The 18,469-nt window shown below is 37.6% G+C and overlaps 1 protein-coding gene across 2 annotated transcripts; it reads left to right on the top strand.

Moving 5' to 3' along the window:
* Nucleotides 1-306: 306 nt before the first annotated feature.
* On the top strand, nt 307-16,750 carry ATXN3 (ataxin 3). 2 transcript variants are annotated; one of them, XM_036384547.2, is made up of 11 exons: nt 307-345; nt 3,221-3,385; nt 3,907-3,951; nt 5,232-5,317; nt 5,746-5,812; nt 7,959-8,046; nt 8,291-8,423; nt 9,487-9,662; nt 10,066-10,189; nt 10,920-11,008; nt 11,555-16,750. In XM_036384547.2, exons 1-11 carry the CDS (start codon nt 322-324, stop codon nt 11,647-11,649), a joined length of 1,092 nt encoding a protein of 363 aa, XP_036240440.1. In that variant the 5' UTR covers nt 307-321; the 3' UTR covers nt 11,650-16,750. The 2 variants fall into 2 exon arrangements, with proteins under 2 accessions (XP_036240440.1, XP_036240441.1); XM_036384548.2 differs by having other exon boundaries at nt 10,070-10,189; nt 11,555-11,710.
* Nucleotides 16,751-18,469: the final 1,719 nt, after the last annotated feature.

The following is an 18,469-nucleotide window of genomic DNA, read 5'->3' as shown; positions in this document are numbered from 1 at the left end:
ACTGCGGCTTTGTGAGCGGACCAGGAGGGTGTTATGGGCTGGTGAGCCCAAGGCAGGAGCGGGCGGTGCCGGGCGCTGCTCAGCTCGGTGCGGGGAGAAGCGGCGGAGGAGCCGGCGGCGCTGCGGGCACGGCTGCCGCGCGGGGGCGCTCGCGGATGGCGGCGGCTCAGCGCGCCGGCCTCCTCCCCGGCAGGGGGCGCCAGCGCGGCGGCCGGGCCGGGCGCAGCCAGCGGTGCCTTCCCTGCGCGGCCGGGGGGCGGTGGGCACTGCGATTGGCCGGGCGGGTCACGTGGGGTGGGGGCTGCGGCCGCCACAGTAAACATGGAGTCGATCTTCCACGAGCGGGTGAGTGAAGGAGCGAGTGCGGGGGGACCGGGTGGGTCCCGCTGCCTGCCCGCCTTGGCTGTAGCGCCGTCGGTTGTGGCCGTCCGGGCCGCCGAGACGGGGGAGGCGCGCGAGCTCTCTCTGAGGAGCTGCTGGGGCGGTGCCCGGGCCTCCCATCCCTGCGCTGAGAGCGGGGGAGCCCCCGGGGTGCGCTCGGGCTGTGTCGGGTCGGGCCGCGCTGTTCCTCCCTGGCATCTCGAACCTTCGGCAGTGGCTTGTCTTCTGCCCCGGGGGAGAGCCGAGGCCCTCGCATCTCGAACCTTCGGCAGTGGCTTGTCCTCTGCCCCGGCGGAGAGCCGAGGCCCTCGCATCTCGAACCTTCGGCAGTGGCTTGTCCTCTGCCCCGGCGGAGAGCCGAGGCCCTCGCATCTCGAACCTTCGGCAGTGGCTTGTCCTCTGCCCCGGGGGAGAGCCGAGGCCCTCGCTCCACGGTGCCTGTGCCTATGGCCCTTCCCGGCTGGACGCTGCCAGCCCTGCAGGGAAAGGAGAGCCCGGGCTGAGCCAGGCGTCCGCTTTAGCACGGGGACTGTGTTCTGGGGAGCGCAGAAACAGCCCCAGGTGTGCGGAGATGTGGGCTGCAGCTACTTGTGTTTCTTGAGAGGGAGCTCGCACGGCAGAGGAATGAGTCCGAGGATAAGCAGCGGCAGGCAGGGCTGCCCCTGTGCTCTCAGAGCCGTCTCGTCACAGCCTGGCTTGGCTGTGCCTGTGTAATGAGCAGGGAGTGGGAGAGCCGCTAGAGAAATCGCAGTTCATACAGTGTGCTTCTGTGTGCCGAACAGTATTTCCTGTTCTGGAGGACAAATGCTGCTGTGAAGTGCTGTGATTTATCCAGCTTCGCAAATATGACCTATTTCTGTTCTAATGCTGTTCAAATTGTAATTGGATTTGTTCTTGCACTTTGCCAATGTCCTTTGAACTTTACTGTGTTAATCTTACTACTAGTTCTGTTACTTTGTTTTGTTATGTAGGATTGGTTTCCTTAAGAAGTCAAGTAAAATAGCTGTGTACCTTCCTTTAAAAAATTGCTGTTCTGAAACCCATAAAACCTGGGGAGTAGGTTTGGGTTTCAAAATTTGGCAAGTGTTGTGATGTTAAGTAGCTGCTGTTCAGAGAGTGAGTGTTGGATTTCAGCCGTGATGGCCTCTGCTTCAGTGACCTTCAGTCTGGCTTTGAAAACAGTTTAACAAAATGTACTCTTTTGTTACATGGCCTAGCTTATCACAGCATGAATTAACTGTTTATTACTAAAAAGTTTCCTTTTAGAGAAATTACTATGTAAGCATGTAATACAACTAATTTTCAGTGGTATTTTACTATCTCTCTGTTTCTAAACCAGTTTCCTATTATTCTGTGATTGTTGAGCAGGTTCTTGTGTCACAGTTTTGTCGTGTGGCCAGCAGTAGGGATGTGGTCCCAGAGGGACAGAAGCTGCTGTTTACTCATGAGTTCCTTGCTGCAGGGAGGGCATGAGCTGGAGGAGGCTTCCGGATTCCACTGAAGCCTGGCTGTACAGCCAGCATAGCTTTGGTAGCTCATTGCTCAACCGAGTGATGAAGCCATAGGAAGGTTCTGGAGGAAAGGGAACTTTCGAGGTTTCAGCTGTAAGGGAGATCATGGGAGGGTTCTACATATGGTTTGTATGATGCTTTTATGGAATTTTAAAGAATATTCCTCAAAGGCATATTCTTGTATTCTTTGTTTCTGTGGGTGTGGCTTGAGGGAGGGGTGTTCTGTTTTGTTCTTGAGGGGTTTTGTTTTTAACGGAGAGTTAGGAGAGTTCTTAATGTAAATAAAATGAAGACTGATTAAAACAAAAGAGAAAAGCAGGATTTTAAAACTGATACCACTTGTCTTGCACATGGAGTTACAGTTATTTGTGGAAAAAGATTGCTTTTCATGGGAAGCTGCTTTGGTAGGTTTACATTGTGATTTTTTTTTAACGAGGCACTATTTTATCTCATAGGTGGAAATGATGGAGCCTATCATACATTCATTTAGATCAGAGATTTTTTAAATTTATACTACAAAATCATGTCTGAGATTGTTAATTAGCTCTTTTAAAATTTATACCGATGTTTTAAAAATCTTACACTATAGTTCTGTTACCTGTAATGGGCTGGATATGTAACAAAGTATCTGAAATGTTTTTTATTTGAATCAATGTCAATTGGTCTATCAATAAAAATAAAATTCATTGTTTATTATGCTGAATTTAATATTTTGTTTCCCCATCATTCTTTTCAGGATTTTCAGACTAGTGGCATGACCCTAATTTATCTACTTCATATATGTAAATGTCATGTGGAAAAGGAGCTTTATTGTTTGTCCAGCTCCTAATCACTTTCTCAACAATAACGTGGAGGGCAGATTGTCCATAGCCACCCCTGGAAGAGAAGAATAGTTAAAAGATAATGAGAGTGTCTGTTACAGAAAATGTTTGTTTTAGGAAGTAGAGATCTAACTGTTTGATTTTCATATTTTGATGTTTTGGAAGAGGATGGAATCGATTGTTCTGATGGTTGTAGAGTCTCTGTGTGATTTGTTGGGTCATTAGCAATATTAATGGTGTTTTCAAAAAGAATTTTTACATGAAATTTATTTCCCTTAAGGAAATAAGGTAGTATGCGTGTTGGCTTTTCTCCCATCAAGCTGTTGGGAGGATTGTGTTCTATAGCTTGCAGTGTAATACATTGGAAGCATATATGGTATTCTGCAGGAGTGGGGAGGGCAGGAAGTTTGCCAGAGTGAAACAGTTGAGTCATTTTACAGAGTTTGCATTAACCTGGGGTGATTTTTTTTCTTTGTCCATCGTTTTTCTTTTCTCTTCCATTATTAGCAAGAAGGCTCATTGTGTGCTCAGCATTGTCTGAATAATTTGCTGCAAGGTGAATACTTTAGTCCTGTTGAGTTATCCTCTATTGCACAGCAATTGGATGAGGAAGAAAGGATGAGAATGGCAGAGGGAGGAGTATCTAGTGAAGAATACAGAACATTTTTACAGGTAAAATTATGTTCATTTGAGGTTGCTTGATATTGCCTGAAATGAAATATTGTCTGGCACAGACCTATTCTCGCATAGCTAGACAAGGTTAATTTTCTAGTGCTAAAGGTTTTTAAATGTATAGGCCTTTTCATTCATATATCTTAGATGTGTCATTTTCAAATGTTACTAGTACAGCTTTATAATAATTCTACAAAAAGCTACATTACCTTCATCTTACAAGTAGGAAGATCAGGCATGATGAGGAGGATCAGTAATTTGCCTTTTGTTTTTGTAAGCCAGTGTCAGATAGGAACAGAAATTCCCATGTCTGTCTGCCCTTTAAGCACTGAACATCTCTAAAGGTTTGAGTTTTAAATTAAAATGCCTATTTGGGGCATTGTAATCAGCCTTGCAGACAAGGACATAAATCATTGCTTTAAGAATCTGCAGTTACATTTATTTTCACAACTCAATTATTTTTGACCTTTTATGTTTATACCATTTTTCCCCTTTCTGCCTTCCAACTTCACATCGAGCAGCAGCCTTCTGTAAATATGGATGATAGTGGATTCTTCTCAATTCAAGTAAGCACAGCTCTCTTCTGACACCATTTTCTATTTATGCAATATATGTTCTTTTATGTAATTTAAATGGCATTGAGCTTTTCCATCTAGTTACCACTTTATGGGCTTAATGGGATTAAGTGCTGGAGTTCCAAATGTTAGAGTGTTTTCCTTTAAGAATAGTGACTTGCAGTTATTCAGTTGATGGGCCCTCAAATCCATAGGAGAAACATGGATTCAGGAACTGTGAAATGACACCTGCTGGCAATAAGCTTGAGTTCTAAGCTGTTTTTTGTGGGCACTTCAGGTGTAGACCTTGTCTTCCAGGTGAAAAAGCATAATTCAGATTTCTTTCTCAAATTATAGATTGGAAAGCCCTTGGCAGTGGTTACAGGGTTATCACAATGATCTGAAGATTTTTCTTGCGTGTTTTTGTTTTTTTTAGGGCCATAGGGAAAAGTAATTAATTATAAATACTTAAACCAGACAAACAGCAAAAAAAGTTTTGAACACCAAATTGGGGGTTTTGTCTAGATTTGAGCTCTAGGCATCTTTGGCTGTCTCCCAAGCTTTCAGTGGTACTTGTCAATGCTCCAGGCTCCCTCAAGAGCTTGACTTCCTTTTGGCCAAATGAGCTGTTTTTCTTTTTAACAAGAAACCATTAACAGTTTGGCTTTCCTGCTGTCTTTGGGCTGCTTCAGTAGCTGAAAAAAATGCTTCCTTGTTCTACTGTTTTGTCCTGTCATTGCTTTGTCATTTGAGGCACAGTTGGCTTGCTGAAAGGAATTAGAATTGTTAACATAAAAGTTCTTACAGCCTTATTTCATGTACCTTTAAAGAGTTATTGTAAAAGAGTTGGTGCTCAGATCAATAAACTGACTGATCCTGTGATAATCCAGTAGTACAAAATTCCCAACAGCTACTGTGAAGAAAGATTGAGATTGTATTGGGGAGGAGGGGGAAGTAAGGGCAGAGCCGTGCATTGCAAGTAGAGAGATGATAACTACCAAAGTGTCTGTGGAAGGTGAAATGACAGCTTTGTTTGGAGGAGTATGCTCATTAACACAGCTGAATTAAATCCTAGTTTTGTTACTTCTCCTTAGATAAGATATGAGTGTTATGCTTGCATGTGGATTCATGACAGCTGCATTTTGAGTAATGTGATTCCTAGGTTTCCTGGCAATGTTTTGAAATTAAGTTTTATGAAAGCAGTATAATTGTTTAGCATAGCTAAGATGATTGCATTGCTTGAATTCAGATTTGAACTAGTGTGACTCATGAAAAGTGTACTTTTTTGACAGGTTATAAGCAATGCCTTGAAAGTGTGGGGTTTAGAACTAATCCTCTTCAACAGCCCAGAGTACCAGAGACTTGGGATCGATCCTATGTAAGACTCTTTTAGCACCTTGCTTTTATTTTACTGTAAAAATACTCTTAATCTATGTTTTAAATCTTTCTTTTAAATTGCTGTTTTATGCTCCGTTGCATTTTGATATTTGTATTGCCCCCTGGCTTTGATTCTTTTTTCTTTTTTTTTTCTTTTTGGGGGTGCATGAGAACATCTGTCCTCTGTGCCTTCGTGATATTTCAGTATCTGTGGCATCACAGATATATGGAGATTTCAGTGATATTGACAACTTCCTGAATGTCATAAAAGCAATATGAGTATTCTGTAATGTAACATCAATGGTTATATTACTGAAACTTTATTATATTTAAGTTTGAATTAGTGATAGCAAAGATCTTAAACATTATTATGTACTCTGATTTTAGAGTATTTAATTTTATTTATATATTTTGTTTTTCTTTTTACAGAAATGAAAAATCATTTATTTGTAATTATAAGGAACACTGGTTTACAGTTCGAAAGTTAGGAAAACAGGTGACACTGTCTTTTTTTATTTTAAAATTAATTTCAGAAATGGGTGTGGAAAAGTGGTTGCAAGTAGATTGTGCTTCCCTTTTGCAAGCTTTTGCTGCAGTTTGGTTTAATAGTATCCCATATTAAAAAAAAGGTAAATGTTTGTTTTATCACAAAAATGCCAGGCAGGTCATTGTAAATATTAGCCTGGGAAAACACTGTAGGATCAATTCCCTCGTGAATGTCCTTTGGGGAGCTACAGCTCTGGTAGGGTCTTAGGTGACTTCTTAAGCTATTTCCTTTTTTTTTTTTTTTTTTGTCTGCATGAAATACTGAAGAAAACTTGTACTGGGGGGTCAGGGGGAGTAGGGAATCCTGAACAAAGATTAGGATCCCTACAGAATTCAAATTTATTTTAATACAGTAAGATAGTGGCATTGTAAAATAATTTTGTATTTAAATGGGCGGTAGATATAAGAAAATATTCAAGTTTTTGATGGATAATAATGGATACTCAAAAGTACATATAAAAACTTATGAGCTTTTATACAACACGAGCAGATTTGGTGTTTGGTTTTTTCAGGGCTTTTTTCAGAGAAAACATTCATGGAAAACAGCTTTAAGAGTCTGTAATAGTGGGACAGGAATCTGTTTGCCCATTTGGTTCCTTTTTTCAAGTTCTGTCTATTTATGTTGTCATCCAGATTTAAAAAAATAAAGAAAAGTCACTTGTGAGTTAGAAAACTAAACTCTACTGTTTGGCTTTAGTTTAAAAGTATGGCTAATGTTTACAGGCATTTTTTGTTTATTTGATATCAAAATGGTTGTCTTTAAATTATGCTTATTATACAATGCAACCACGATGGGTGGAATTTTATGAGGGCATTCTAACCCAAGACATCCTAAGCTGGAGAGGGAATGCTTTTTTCCTCTTTTACCTGTGGCTTGTAACCACATGAAGACAGTACTAGGTGTCTGTTATCTAGAGAGTAATGAGAACATTTGACAAAATAGGTTGCTTCTCCTCTGTTACAGTTAAAGCAAAATTAGTTTAACAAAACTTTCTCCTCCATAGTGTCTTTTAAAATTTGCTATAGTCTGTCCATCAGATTTTTACAGAAGTTTTCATTCCCCTACTCTTCTATACTATTGGTCTTTTTACCCTTTGCTAGTGGCAAGGAGTGTTTTTGGCAAATGAAGTGATTGCATGACAGGGTGGCAGATAGTCACTTAATCTGTTGTATGAGCCTGGCTGCAAGTGTGTGGGTGCATATATGGAAGTTTGGGTAGATCAGTGCATTTCTGTGAGAATGGAGATAAAATTCTCCTTCCACTAAGTCAAATGGTGCTTTCTGGTTAAAACTGTATAATATTGAATGAGTAGGTCTAAAAAAAAGTTCTTTAGTTACATTGGAATTATATATGGGGGTTTAAAGGTAGAATATCTGGTTTCACATTGAATATATTTCCTCTCTAGAAGTTTTATGTAAGTATAATACTGTTTCTATGTAGAAGTATTATAAATTACTAATTATGGTCTTTGGGTCACTAGAAATGATTTGTGTATGTTTATATGAAGCCTCCCCTGTTGTAATATAGTGCTGTACTCTCAGCATACTAAATTTGAGTAATTTTTTTTTAATTTAAGTTTAAAAATTATTTAAGAGAAGGGTAAACACTAGTTTTCAGCATCACCAGCTATTAAAGGTGAAATGTTCCATGAAAGTATTTAATGGAAATAATTGAATGTCTGTTTTCTGTATCTATTAATTTCTTAATACATAGCATTAACTGATGAAGGGTTTCTTACTGCATTAGTCTCAGGTTTAAAACTAGGATTAAGCAGAATTTTAGAATGATGTCTGAAATAAATCAAAATACAATGGTTAAAGCTTATCTGGTTTAATGTGTTTCCCTGGTACCAGTATTCAGTAATGGGAGACAGCATGCAGTAATTTCCACACTTCAGATATCCTGTTAAAGTATTTGATGGACAACATTTAGCAGTATAGGTATTATGCTTCAACACTTTAATTTGATAATTTATTTTACTAGATTTATTTGGATATTCCATAATAAAAAAATTACCATAATGTACAGGAATGGATTACCAAGGAATCTTCATGCTAATTTGTTCTCTCAACCTTTTTTTTTTTCTTAATTACAGTGGTTTAACTTGAACTCTCTCTTGATGGGTCCAGAACTAATATCAGATACATATCTTGCACTTTTCTTGGCTCAATTACAACAGGAAGGTAATAGTAACTTGCAGATGTTAAATCTCATTAATTAAAAGTAGGTAATAATCATAATTTTTTAGAACTTACGTATTCAGTAGCTACCCTTAGTTTTATGATTGAAATAGTGAAATAACCCAAGTCCTTATAATAAAAGGTAGAGTCTTACATCTTAAATTGCACATGATTGTATTCCATATAGTGTGCATTTTAGAGTGTTTGTATCTGCACTTTAATGCTGTAGACAATTTCTTTTTCTCAGGTTATTCCATATTTGTAGTAAAAGGTGACCTGCCAGACTGTGAGGCTGATCAGCTGCTGCAGATGATTCGGGTACAGCAGATGCAGCGACCAAAACTGATCGGAGAAGAGGCAGCACAGTCAAGAGATCAGAGGTAAGGCAAATAGAGATTTTCTTTTTATAATGTTCAGTATGATTGGTTTGTAATTTGGAAGTAACAAGAAGTACCTTTAGTTCAATGTGTACTGCTGTTGCACACGGGAAAAGCAAGCTGATGGTGTATTAAAATTAATAACTTAAAAATGCTGTATTGTTAAGTGGGCAAAAGCTGACTTGATTGAGTCTTTCCACTTACATAAGCATATTATAGTGCAGATTTTTGACTTAGGGAGGAAAATCGTTCAGGCAAATCTTATAAACTATGGTTAATAGTAATTCTTTTATAATTAAGACTGGTTTGTGCATTCTGTCATAAGTAGTAAAGAACAAGAAACTGATCTTTGAATTCCACATCATATAAATCATACAGCATTCCCTTTTGGAATAATTTCACTGTAACATTGTGGTGCTGCTCATTTTTTATGTGTTCTGCTAATATAAAACATCCTTTAAAGTGTATAAAGCTAGTCCTTTATGCACTTCTGCAATGATTTAACTGAATTTTCATAGTGAACAAATTGCATACTGATAAAAAGGCTTTAGGCTTCTCAGAGAAATTAATTACTTTTTTCCCCTTTGTAAAGTTAAACTGATGTTGTAAATTGATGGAATAATTAGTAGTAACATGGAAAGTGTGTACAGTTTACGTGGGTTCTGTTGCTTTAGTGTGGCCTTCAAGGCCTCCTGAGAAGGAGACTGTATGCACTCTTTTCTGCTGGTGTAACTTTCAAATAGCAGTAGGTTGGAATAACATGTATCACAGCTTTTTGTGGGCTTATCATTTTTGATGATTTACTATCTTAACAGCTTCTTGTCAACATGTACATTGCTTTAGAGGTCAGTGTGTGGCAAATATATGTTAATGTTGCTCTGCAGCCCTTTTGTGCTTTTTCATTTTTCAGGAAAATACTTGTTTATGTAACAGACTTTAACAAGAAGAATGTTTTTCCCAAAGTTAAACCTAGAGTTAAATTGGCAGAACATACTAATTTAAACCTCATGATAAAATCTAATATATTTTCTGTCTAAATTTTGCTATGAATGTATGAATTTCACAGGCTATCCAGAAGTGATGTGGACCAAGCAATTGAAGTTAACCATCCTTTTGAAGGAACAGGCATGTTAGATGAAGATGAAGAGAATTTTCAGAGAGCCCTGGCTCTAAGTAGGCAGGAAATTGATATGGAGGATGAAGAGGCTGATCTTCGCAGAGCCATTCAGCTCAGCATGCAAGGTGCAGTGCTCATCTCAATTTCTTACAGTGCTTTAAGCAGCTCCTGGAATCAGTTTGTCAGGCAATTTTTCCAGCATGTGTCACCATCTCTGGAAAGACTGGTTTGAGGCATGGAAGGACAATCCAGGATTGCACCTATCTCCCTCCTGCTTTTTGAAAAGTTGTAACTTGGATGTTGTTATTGATTATTAGGAAGGAAGAACAAATTGGCAAAGGGTTGCAGGAGGAAAGGGAAGCAGTCCTAAGGTGAGGAGAGGAGAAATTATCCAGCGAAGTTCTTCTAGGTGCTTAGATCTCAAAAAAGCCTTTCTTCTTTTCAAGTTTGAGGACATTTTTAAGTTATATTTTATTTACTAACTTCATTTTACTATAGTTAGTAGGATATGGCATGTTCTGCTTTCAGGTAGCCGTCGAAGTGAGCTCTCAGGCTCATTACCACAGAATGTGCCTCAGTCGTCTCACAGCAGTCAGACAGAGTCCCTTTCCTCAGAAGAGCTGCGAAGGAGAAGACAAGCATATTTTGAAAAGTAAAGTAGCTGATAGAAAACTGCATGTGGAAGTACATGTATTTTTCAGTGTTTTTGGGGTGTGGATGGGTTTCTTACTGAGGTCCAGCTCAAATTTTCTGTCTTAATATGATTTCCTAACAGTACCTGAATTTTACTATTCTCAGGTGGTTCCTACAGAGAAACCTCTAGTAAGAGAGTGTTTGTTAATAATGCAGTAGTCTTGTTATTACTGCAAGTCTTGTGAAGAAAGAAAACATACATTATTGAAGTATTTTAAATGAAATCCTGTACATTTCTGCAACTACCTTCTCAACAAAAAGTATTATTTCTCTAAGACTTTGCTTTGGGTAATGATGCTTCTCATGTGCATCACATAAAAGCATTGTACATATTTTATGTTACTGTTCTGGTGTACCTTCCTAATAGATAGTTGAACTATTGTAGCTTTTCCTTATCTCTGTCTTACAGTAATAAAGGAAATAAAGACCAGGGAGAAATGCTATGGATGGGAGGAGTTAGACTTCATATGGTAGGATAAGAATGCAGAGCTACCAAATCCTGGGAAAATATTCTTGTGGCTTGGAATTTAATACTGGGAAGATAGGTATCTGAAGGTTATCGTGGTGAAATGATGAAAGAGATTTTGGGCACAGGGCTGTTATTGTACCAAACAGCTTCTACTTCTTACTTGACTCACATCTCATACTGAAGTTAATCTTACTCTCTTACAAATTTATGACACTTTCAGACAGCAACAACAGCTACAGCAGCAAAATCAGACTCCAAACCTACAGGACAAAGCAACTCTTAGTTCAAGCACTCCAGAACCTGGCCCAGGTATTGTTTTTTAACCTTTCATTCAACACTGTCATGTGTCTTTTTCATCTTTGTGTTGTTTGTTAATTTTCCTTCCCTGCCTGCTTTGCACTTGAGCAGCCATTCGGATTGTGTATTACAGCCATTACTGTATTGGCAGTGAAGGAAAGGATCACTTTCCTGAAAAGCCTGTTTCCATTTGAATGTCAATATCCCATTTCAAAGTATAGACCATTGCTATTACCCCAACTGTTTGTTTTCTAAATTGTTTTTAAAGTTGTATGACAACTTGCATAGTATCTGACAAAATTACTGGAACCAGTTTTCAGAAGACCGTGTGTAGACCTTACCAGTGTCAGGTATTGGTGATCCAAAACTGGTGTATATTGTTACAAACTGACTGTTGTTGGTGATAAACTGCTTGCAGAATGTTCAGTGACTTTGAAAACAAAACCAGTTTTGTCAGTGGGGTAGGAAAAGGTGGGTGTGGACGAAAACAACAAAAGCATTTAACTATAATTAAGAACTGTGAATTTATTACAGCTTGTATGCATGTATTGTCTTTAGGAGGAGATATGAGTGAAGAAGACATGCTTCAAGCAGCCATGAATATGTCTCTGGAGTCTGTCAGAAACCACTTGAATTCAGAAGAGGAGAAATAACATCATTTTTTCCCTCTTATTGTCAAAACGCTAAGTCTCCATTAAAATTCTACTGTGTGGATGTTGCACAAGCAGGGTTCACTTCAGAGTTCTGGAAGCAGGAATGAAAGGGGGGCTGCTGGAGGTCAGTTTAGAGAGGATCTGCAAATACAAAAAAGATTGCACTAATTTAGAGAACTGTAGCACTCCTACAAAACATCTGCTCACAAGAGTAGTGTTGTTAAAATTACTGGAACCATTCACACAAAGTTAGACAAGGGTAGCAGCTGTAACTTTAAAAAGTAAAGGTTTTAAATCTTGCATTAAAAAAGCAAGTTTAAATTGTTTTGAAGAATTCTATAGAAGATACAAATGGTGCTGAAAACAGCATCAAATTATTTTCTTCAGTACTAATGGAAAAACAGATACAAGTAATAAATTATGCTCATAAATTATTTTTAATAGATCACTCTAAAATGGAGAGAGTAATTAAATTCCAATTATCTTAAATAATTTATTTTGTGATTGTTTATTATGAACAACTTAATGTCAACTTTTTGATCCTGCTGTCCACTTTTGAAATTATCCATTCTGCAGGAGAAATCAGAACCCATCAATTTCATACTTTTCAATTCAAGACAAAATTGTATTGTTGACTATAATGTTACTCCTGAGTCTTTCAGTGATTTCTGACTTTGTAACAATTCTTGGTTTTACCTTCCAATTGTAAAATTTTAGATTTGTGTTTAACATATTGTCTTTTAGCAGATAACTTGCCTTATTTGGCTTGGGGTTTTGTTGTTCTTGTTTGTTTTTAATTATTGTTTTCTTATGTTCTTTCTTGTTAAAGCCACTTTCTTTTTACTTCAAAAGCAGCATATATCCAATTGGGTTTAGCAGGTTTTCTTTTCTACCTCTTCCAGAGAATTTTCCTCATCAAGCCCAACCCTTTATTCTGGCCTTTCAGTATGAAAGAGCTGTAACTGAGTCTAAGAGAAAGTAGGAGGGGATTTCAGTGCCATAAAGTCAGTGCCACACACATAAGATGCACTCCTGCAATCTGAAATGACCCCTGTTCAAGTAGCTCTTTTAAGAATGAATATTTATGCCTGTGTGGATGTTCTTTCTGAAATGCTTTCCATGAGTGTCTGTCAGAATGTTGCAGTTTTTTCAGGAATGGCCTTTATTCATGCACCTTACAATTTTTTATTACGTTGTTTCTGATCCTGAGAAAAATTGGGAAGCAAAGTATGTGAGATGGCTTATGCTACTGGTTGTAAGACATTTGCTTTGATATCCAGGATGAATGTGTAACAGGATGACCAAACCTGACCTTGAACTTCAGTGCAACAAAAGAGAGATGTTTCATTTTCCTAAATGGTGCTTGAAATACAAATTCTGTTTACATATAAATTATATGGAAATATGTTGTAGATAGAGTATATAAGCTGTAGTCCAGTTAAAGCATTAACAGTTAGCACAGGCATTCTAAGAAGCTTTCAAAGATAATCCCAAATTTCTTTATCAAAATATTCTAAAGTTACATCTTTGCACAATAGTAACGTTTAATTAAAATTAGTAGGAGATGAATGGTAGCTAGATGGATATACACATTCAGCATCAAGTAGTACTGTACATGAAAGGGCTCTTACCTCTCAGTAAAGATTTGTTTACAGCAATGGTTTCCTGATAGCTTGGGATATTATTATAGTATGCATAGTTGGGCTAAATTCTGTTTTTCTTATCTATGTGCTGGATTTTCACCAATGTCACCAGTATGTGTTACACAATTTGGATTTTGACATGAGACAGCACTACTTTTTAAAAACTGATTTTTGTATTTTTAAAATAATCCTGTCATCCACATTATAATTATTTGTGATGTCTCAAATTAATATAGCTAAACAATTACTTTAAAAGTCCATGTATGCATATACCATTTTGAAATGCTGTATTTTTCAGGGTGTGAATTTCTGCTTTCAGTTTGAAATTTCTATGAAACTGAAAGCAAGAAAGGTGTCTAAAGCACTGATTTTTTTTTTTCTCATCTGTCAATTAACCACAGCTTAATTTTCCTTTCTTGGTTGTGCCATAAACTAATTCTGAAATAAGACTCATTTTTATAAATAGATGTAGACGGGCAAGCTGATGCCAGTATTTGGAACTCAGACCTTTTATTCTCTAAGAACATAATAAAAATATTATTTCTAGCTCTAGCAGCCCTATATTAAAAAAACCCCAAAAACTCAGCCCCTTAAATCTCACTGACTGTAACCCAGGCCAACTATATGATTTTATAATCACTAAAACATGGAGGTTTGCCTTTGAACTTTCATGTCACATCATAAGTCACTTCATCACCCCAGTATTTTAATATGGAAGAAATATAAAATGTCAGTGCCTGAAAGGCACAGCTGAGTCAGTGATCACAGGGACAACTATTATCCTTTCTATGGAGAAATACTGTCAGTCAGCAAATACCAGTTTGATTTTTAGAGAAATGTCAAGTTGAATGATATAGGCACATCTATGTAGTCAAGCAGATACGAGAGGGCAATTGAAGCTACATCTGTTAATTCACGTAATTTTGTCACTGCAAAAGACCTAAACCAGCCAGTCCACCACTAAATGTAATGTTCCCGAGCACCACAGCTGCACCTCTTTTAAATAGGTTCAGGGAGGGGGCTCAACCACTTGCCTAGGCAGCCTGTTCCAATGGTGGACAACCTTTTCAGGGAAGAAACGCTTCCTGATACCCAAACTGAACCTCCCCTGGTACAAACTGAGGCCATTTCCTCTCATCTTGTCACTTGTTACCTGGGAGATGAGGCTGACCCCCACCATGCCACAACCTCCTTTCAGAACTTGTAGGGAGTGACAGGGCCTCTGTTTGAACTGTACCCAAGGAAAAAACTCATACTAATTGCTGACAGTACATTTTTTATTACCCAGGTCTCAAGTTCAAAATGTCTGGGCCTGCCAAGAAGCTGTCAATAAACTGCTGTCATTTTTTGGTGTTCATTCTTTCAACGATAAACAGTTATCAGTGTGACTTAACTATGCTGTTAAATTACTAATTTAGAGTGTACTTCTGGGGTTACCTACCCTATCAAGCTGAAGGGTTGGGTTTTTTCCCATGTTATAGCTTTAGGCCAAAGTCCATTGTAAGGGAGCAGACATTGGTTTTTGTTAGTGGGTTGGTTTTTTTTAATTATAGAATTATATTTGATGAAATTTCAGGCTTCATTCATTCAACAGATTTTACTGTTCTCCAGTGAATGGTCCATGTGACATAAATTATGGTTTTGTGCCAGTAAAAATAAAAGGGGCAGGAGTAATACAATAAGTATCTTCCATAATGACTTTGAGTATAATTCTACAAACAGCTTTCATGGTATTACAGTGAAGGGAAGAGGAACAAGTGTTGTAATGCAGTCACGCTTGCATGCAGTTCTTGTTAGGCACAGCAAGTACAAATATGAGCTGTTTAAAGGCTTACATTTTTTCTAGACCTGAAACTAATATATGATATGATACTCACTTTAAGATTTGGGCTTCCTGTGCCCTTCAAAGAACTGAAGCAAATTTAAGTGTAGTTTTCAGCTAAGGTACTCTTCTGACTTGTCATACTTCATTACTTTGCAGACTACTTCAAAATAACTAATACAAATGTAAATCTATGATGTGTTTTATTGTTGGACTACTGCTTCTGTTACAAACTTACAGAATGGGGGGGGGGATTAAAATGGCTTTTACAGGTGTCTAGTAGACAAATATTATCATTTGCAAGCTGGTTTGTCTTATTAGAAAACTGACTGGCTTAAAAATTAACATGTTACAGTTCTAAAATGTGACATTTTCTAGTATTAATTGGTTCAAACAATAATGAAAACATAAAAATGGTGGCCTTGTACAGAAAAATACAGTATAGGGGAATAGGATCAGAGAATTAGAATTCAGACTTACAAAGTAGTATTTTGCAATTCACATTACTAGCACTTCACTTTTAAAGGAGTTGAAATAAGAATCCAAGGAAGAGAATAACTGATGGGGAAACTTTTTTTAAGGGCTTAGGTAGAAAATTATGTTGTTTGCTTGGTAAGCCATTCCTGTCTTGCATAGAATAAACTTAAGTCCTGGAAAATCCTGATAATTATTCACAAATCATTACCAAAAAAAAAGAAAATATGTCCAACATGTAATAAATACATACCTATTCCATATACACAATCACTTGGTCAAGTGAGAACAATAATTAATACATTCAAACTGGCTGGGTCCAAATACTTACTTCTTCAGTTTAGAATTGGTAGCTTTGTCTTGTGTCTAGGTTTTCATCTTAAAAGCATGAGCTCTTCTGCAATAAATTGTTTTAATCCTCATGCACACATTTTGCCTTATTTGCATTTCAGAGATGGAGGGAATGCTGGAGTATTTAACTTGCCATAGTCACCTTCTTCCCCAGTTACAGTTCTTCAGACAGTTAATACATGTAACTTTTCAACTGCTTTCACCAAATGAAAATACTTATATATTATTTTCTTTGTTAAGAAAAATAATTATATCTACACTTTTCTTTTAATCTCCCCCCGTCCTCAGTACAGGCACTGTGTGAATTCAGGAGGGAACTTCAGGAGGGAAAAAAGGGATGTAATACTTAAACGCCGCTGTGCAAAAGCAAAATGAAAAAAGAAAAAGAAGATAAGAACCTTGATCTTGTCTTTAAAGTATGTAAGCTTTGATAAAATGTTACTTTTTGCTACATGAAACCCCCTGTGTACAAATCACTGTAGAGTTAGGATTTTGTAAGGGAATAATTTTTCATCTCTTACCTAATAGTTGTGTATTTTAGAAATCATTTTAAGTAAGATTTTTTTTTGTCAAGACTGTTTTCATATCACATCTCTGGCTCTGGATTCCTGTATAATTTTTCCTATTTTGTGTATATAAAGCATAGAATACTGAAAAGATTTAAAAAGGGAAAGCTGAAATGCTTTGTCATTGTTTTGACTGGAAAATGGCAGCACTGTTCGATATTTTGAAAATGCTCTCCAAATAGGCATGAATATATATGGTTGTATTTGATATCACTTTTTTAAATAAATATGATTATAGCTTCTAATGTTTCTCTCAAGTATTTGCATATGTGCTTTCCCTTACATGTGGATTGGACACAGAATCATCAAACATTGAAATCTCACCCCTGGTATCAGTGGGCTTTGCACCAGAGGTGTTTAGACAGAGCGGTGGGATAGTTTTGTCTTGCTGACATTTCATCATCTCTGAGTCTTTGCATCTGTTGGTACTCCAGAAGTTGTGTAAAGACACTCCTGTTAAGGAAGGAAGTTGGTGCCAATTGTAGTTATGTTACATCTTTTAAAATTGTATGCTTTCTAATTTTTAAAGCTACAATTTCCTGCTTTGCAGCCAGAATACTCATTCTTTTTGTGACACAATGCATTGCTCTTGTAACTTAGTCAAAACAGAGTATACTGGATGATTTCCCTTACTAACAGTGGATGAAGTCAGTCAGCTAAAAAAATTACTTGCAATGTTAAATAGTTTCAAGTTTTGCAAGAGTAGTAATTTAAAAAAGCAGTACAAAAAGTCTTCTGTACTACTTTATTGACTACATCCCTTACTTGGCATTATAAGATTTACCACCATAAAAAACATTTTTATCATCCCTAAATATTTTAAATGTCTGCAGGACATCTGTGATCTTAGTTGAAAAAATGCTGAATTTCCCATAAAAACTCTTTAGCCAAACTAAATGACACATCTTTACTGTCATGAGGACCCATATGGGCTTTGTTAAACGAATGATAAGGGGTCTTTTGAGTATTATAAACTTTTCATCTCCATTAAACCCAAAAGTGCAAATTAATAAAACTGATAAAGGTACATGTCTACATTCCATGCTATATCACAGCATTAGTACTTCCTACAATTCTGATGCTTTTTTTTTTAAGCCAGAAATGGGTTTGAAATGGTGCATGATTGGTTTTATTGTGTATAATCGTAAGGGTGACTTATGATTATCCACATTTTGCCATTAAATATACTGGTGAAATCCATTAGTATGCCATTAAATATACTGGTGAAATCAGTTATAAACCTGAGAGAGTAATTGTTCCATGAAGAGGGAAAACAATCTTTATTAGAGAACTTTTAACTTCTAAACTCCTGGAGCCCTTACCATGCCCAGCCTTAGCATTGCCTGGGAGTGGCAGAGGCCAGTAAAAGGTGATAGAGTATTGCAGGCCAGCCCTGAACCCTCCACCAAGCTCTGCAAGATCCTGTTTGGGGAGCAACAAGCAGGTTGTTCCATGTCTGTCTGGTAACGTTTGCCAGCCTGTGTTTTGTGCCTGCTGCATTCTCAGACTTCTAAAACAGATTTCACCTGTGGAATGCTCTTCTCAGCTTCATTTTGCTGTTGATGTGGTCCTTTAATTACACATCTTTTTATGTAGTTATCAATTTGAAATGAGCAGTGATCCAGCTGCCCTGTATTTTAAGTCAGCATTATGTATATGTATAAATATATATGTAAATGTATAAATACATTTCCCTGTATTTATATCAGCCTTTTTTATAACGATCATTCTGACTGATAGAAAACTGCTTTTTCTGTAACAGTGCAGTACTCCACGTAGTCCCAAGTTTAAATACCTCACTTGATCAAAAAACAAAAAGAACTTGGAATTGGAGCAGTTTTGGGGTTCTGGTTGGAAATACAACCAAGAATCACAGAACAGGTCAGGTTAGAAGGGACCGCAGTGGGTGATCTGGTCCAATCTCCCTGCTCAAGCAGGGTTATCCTAGAGCACATGGCACCGAA

Source organism: Molothrus ater, chromosome 6 (genome assembly GCF_012460135.2).
Source record: "Molothrus ater isolate BHLD 08-10-18 breed brown headed cowbird chromosome 6, BPBGC_Mater_1.1, whole genome shotgun sequence".
Taxonomy (NCBI): domain Eukaryota; kingdom Metazoa; phylum Chordata; class Aves; order Passeriformes; family Icteridae; genus Molothrus; species Molothrus ater.
This window is presented reverse-complemented; position numbering and strand designations above follow the sequence as displayed.

What these genes read in the sequence shown, in the direction of transcription:
- ATXN3 (XM_036384547.2), top strand. Translation starts at nt 322, where the DNA reads ATGGAGTCGATCTTCCACGAGCGG. An exon ending in GTGGATTCTTCTCAATTCAA is followed by an intron (nt 3,952 to 5,231) that starts GTAAGCACAGCT and finishes CTTTTTTGACAG; the next exon opens with GTTATAAGCAATGCCTTGAA. An exon ending in AGACTTGGGATCGATCCTAT is followed by an intron (nt 5,318 to 5,745) that starts GTAAGACTCTTT and finishes TTCTTTTTACAG; the next exon opens with AAATGAAAAATCATTTATTT.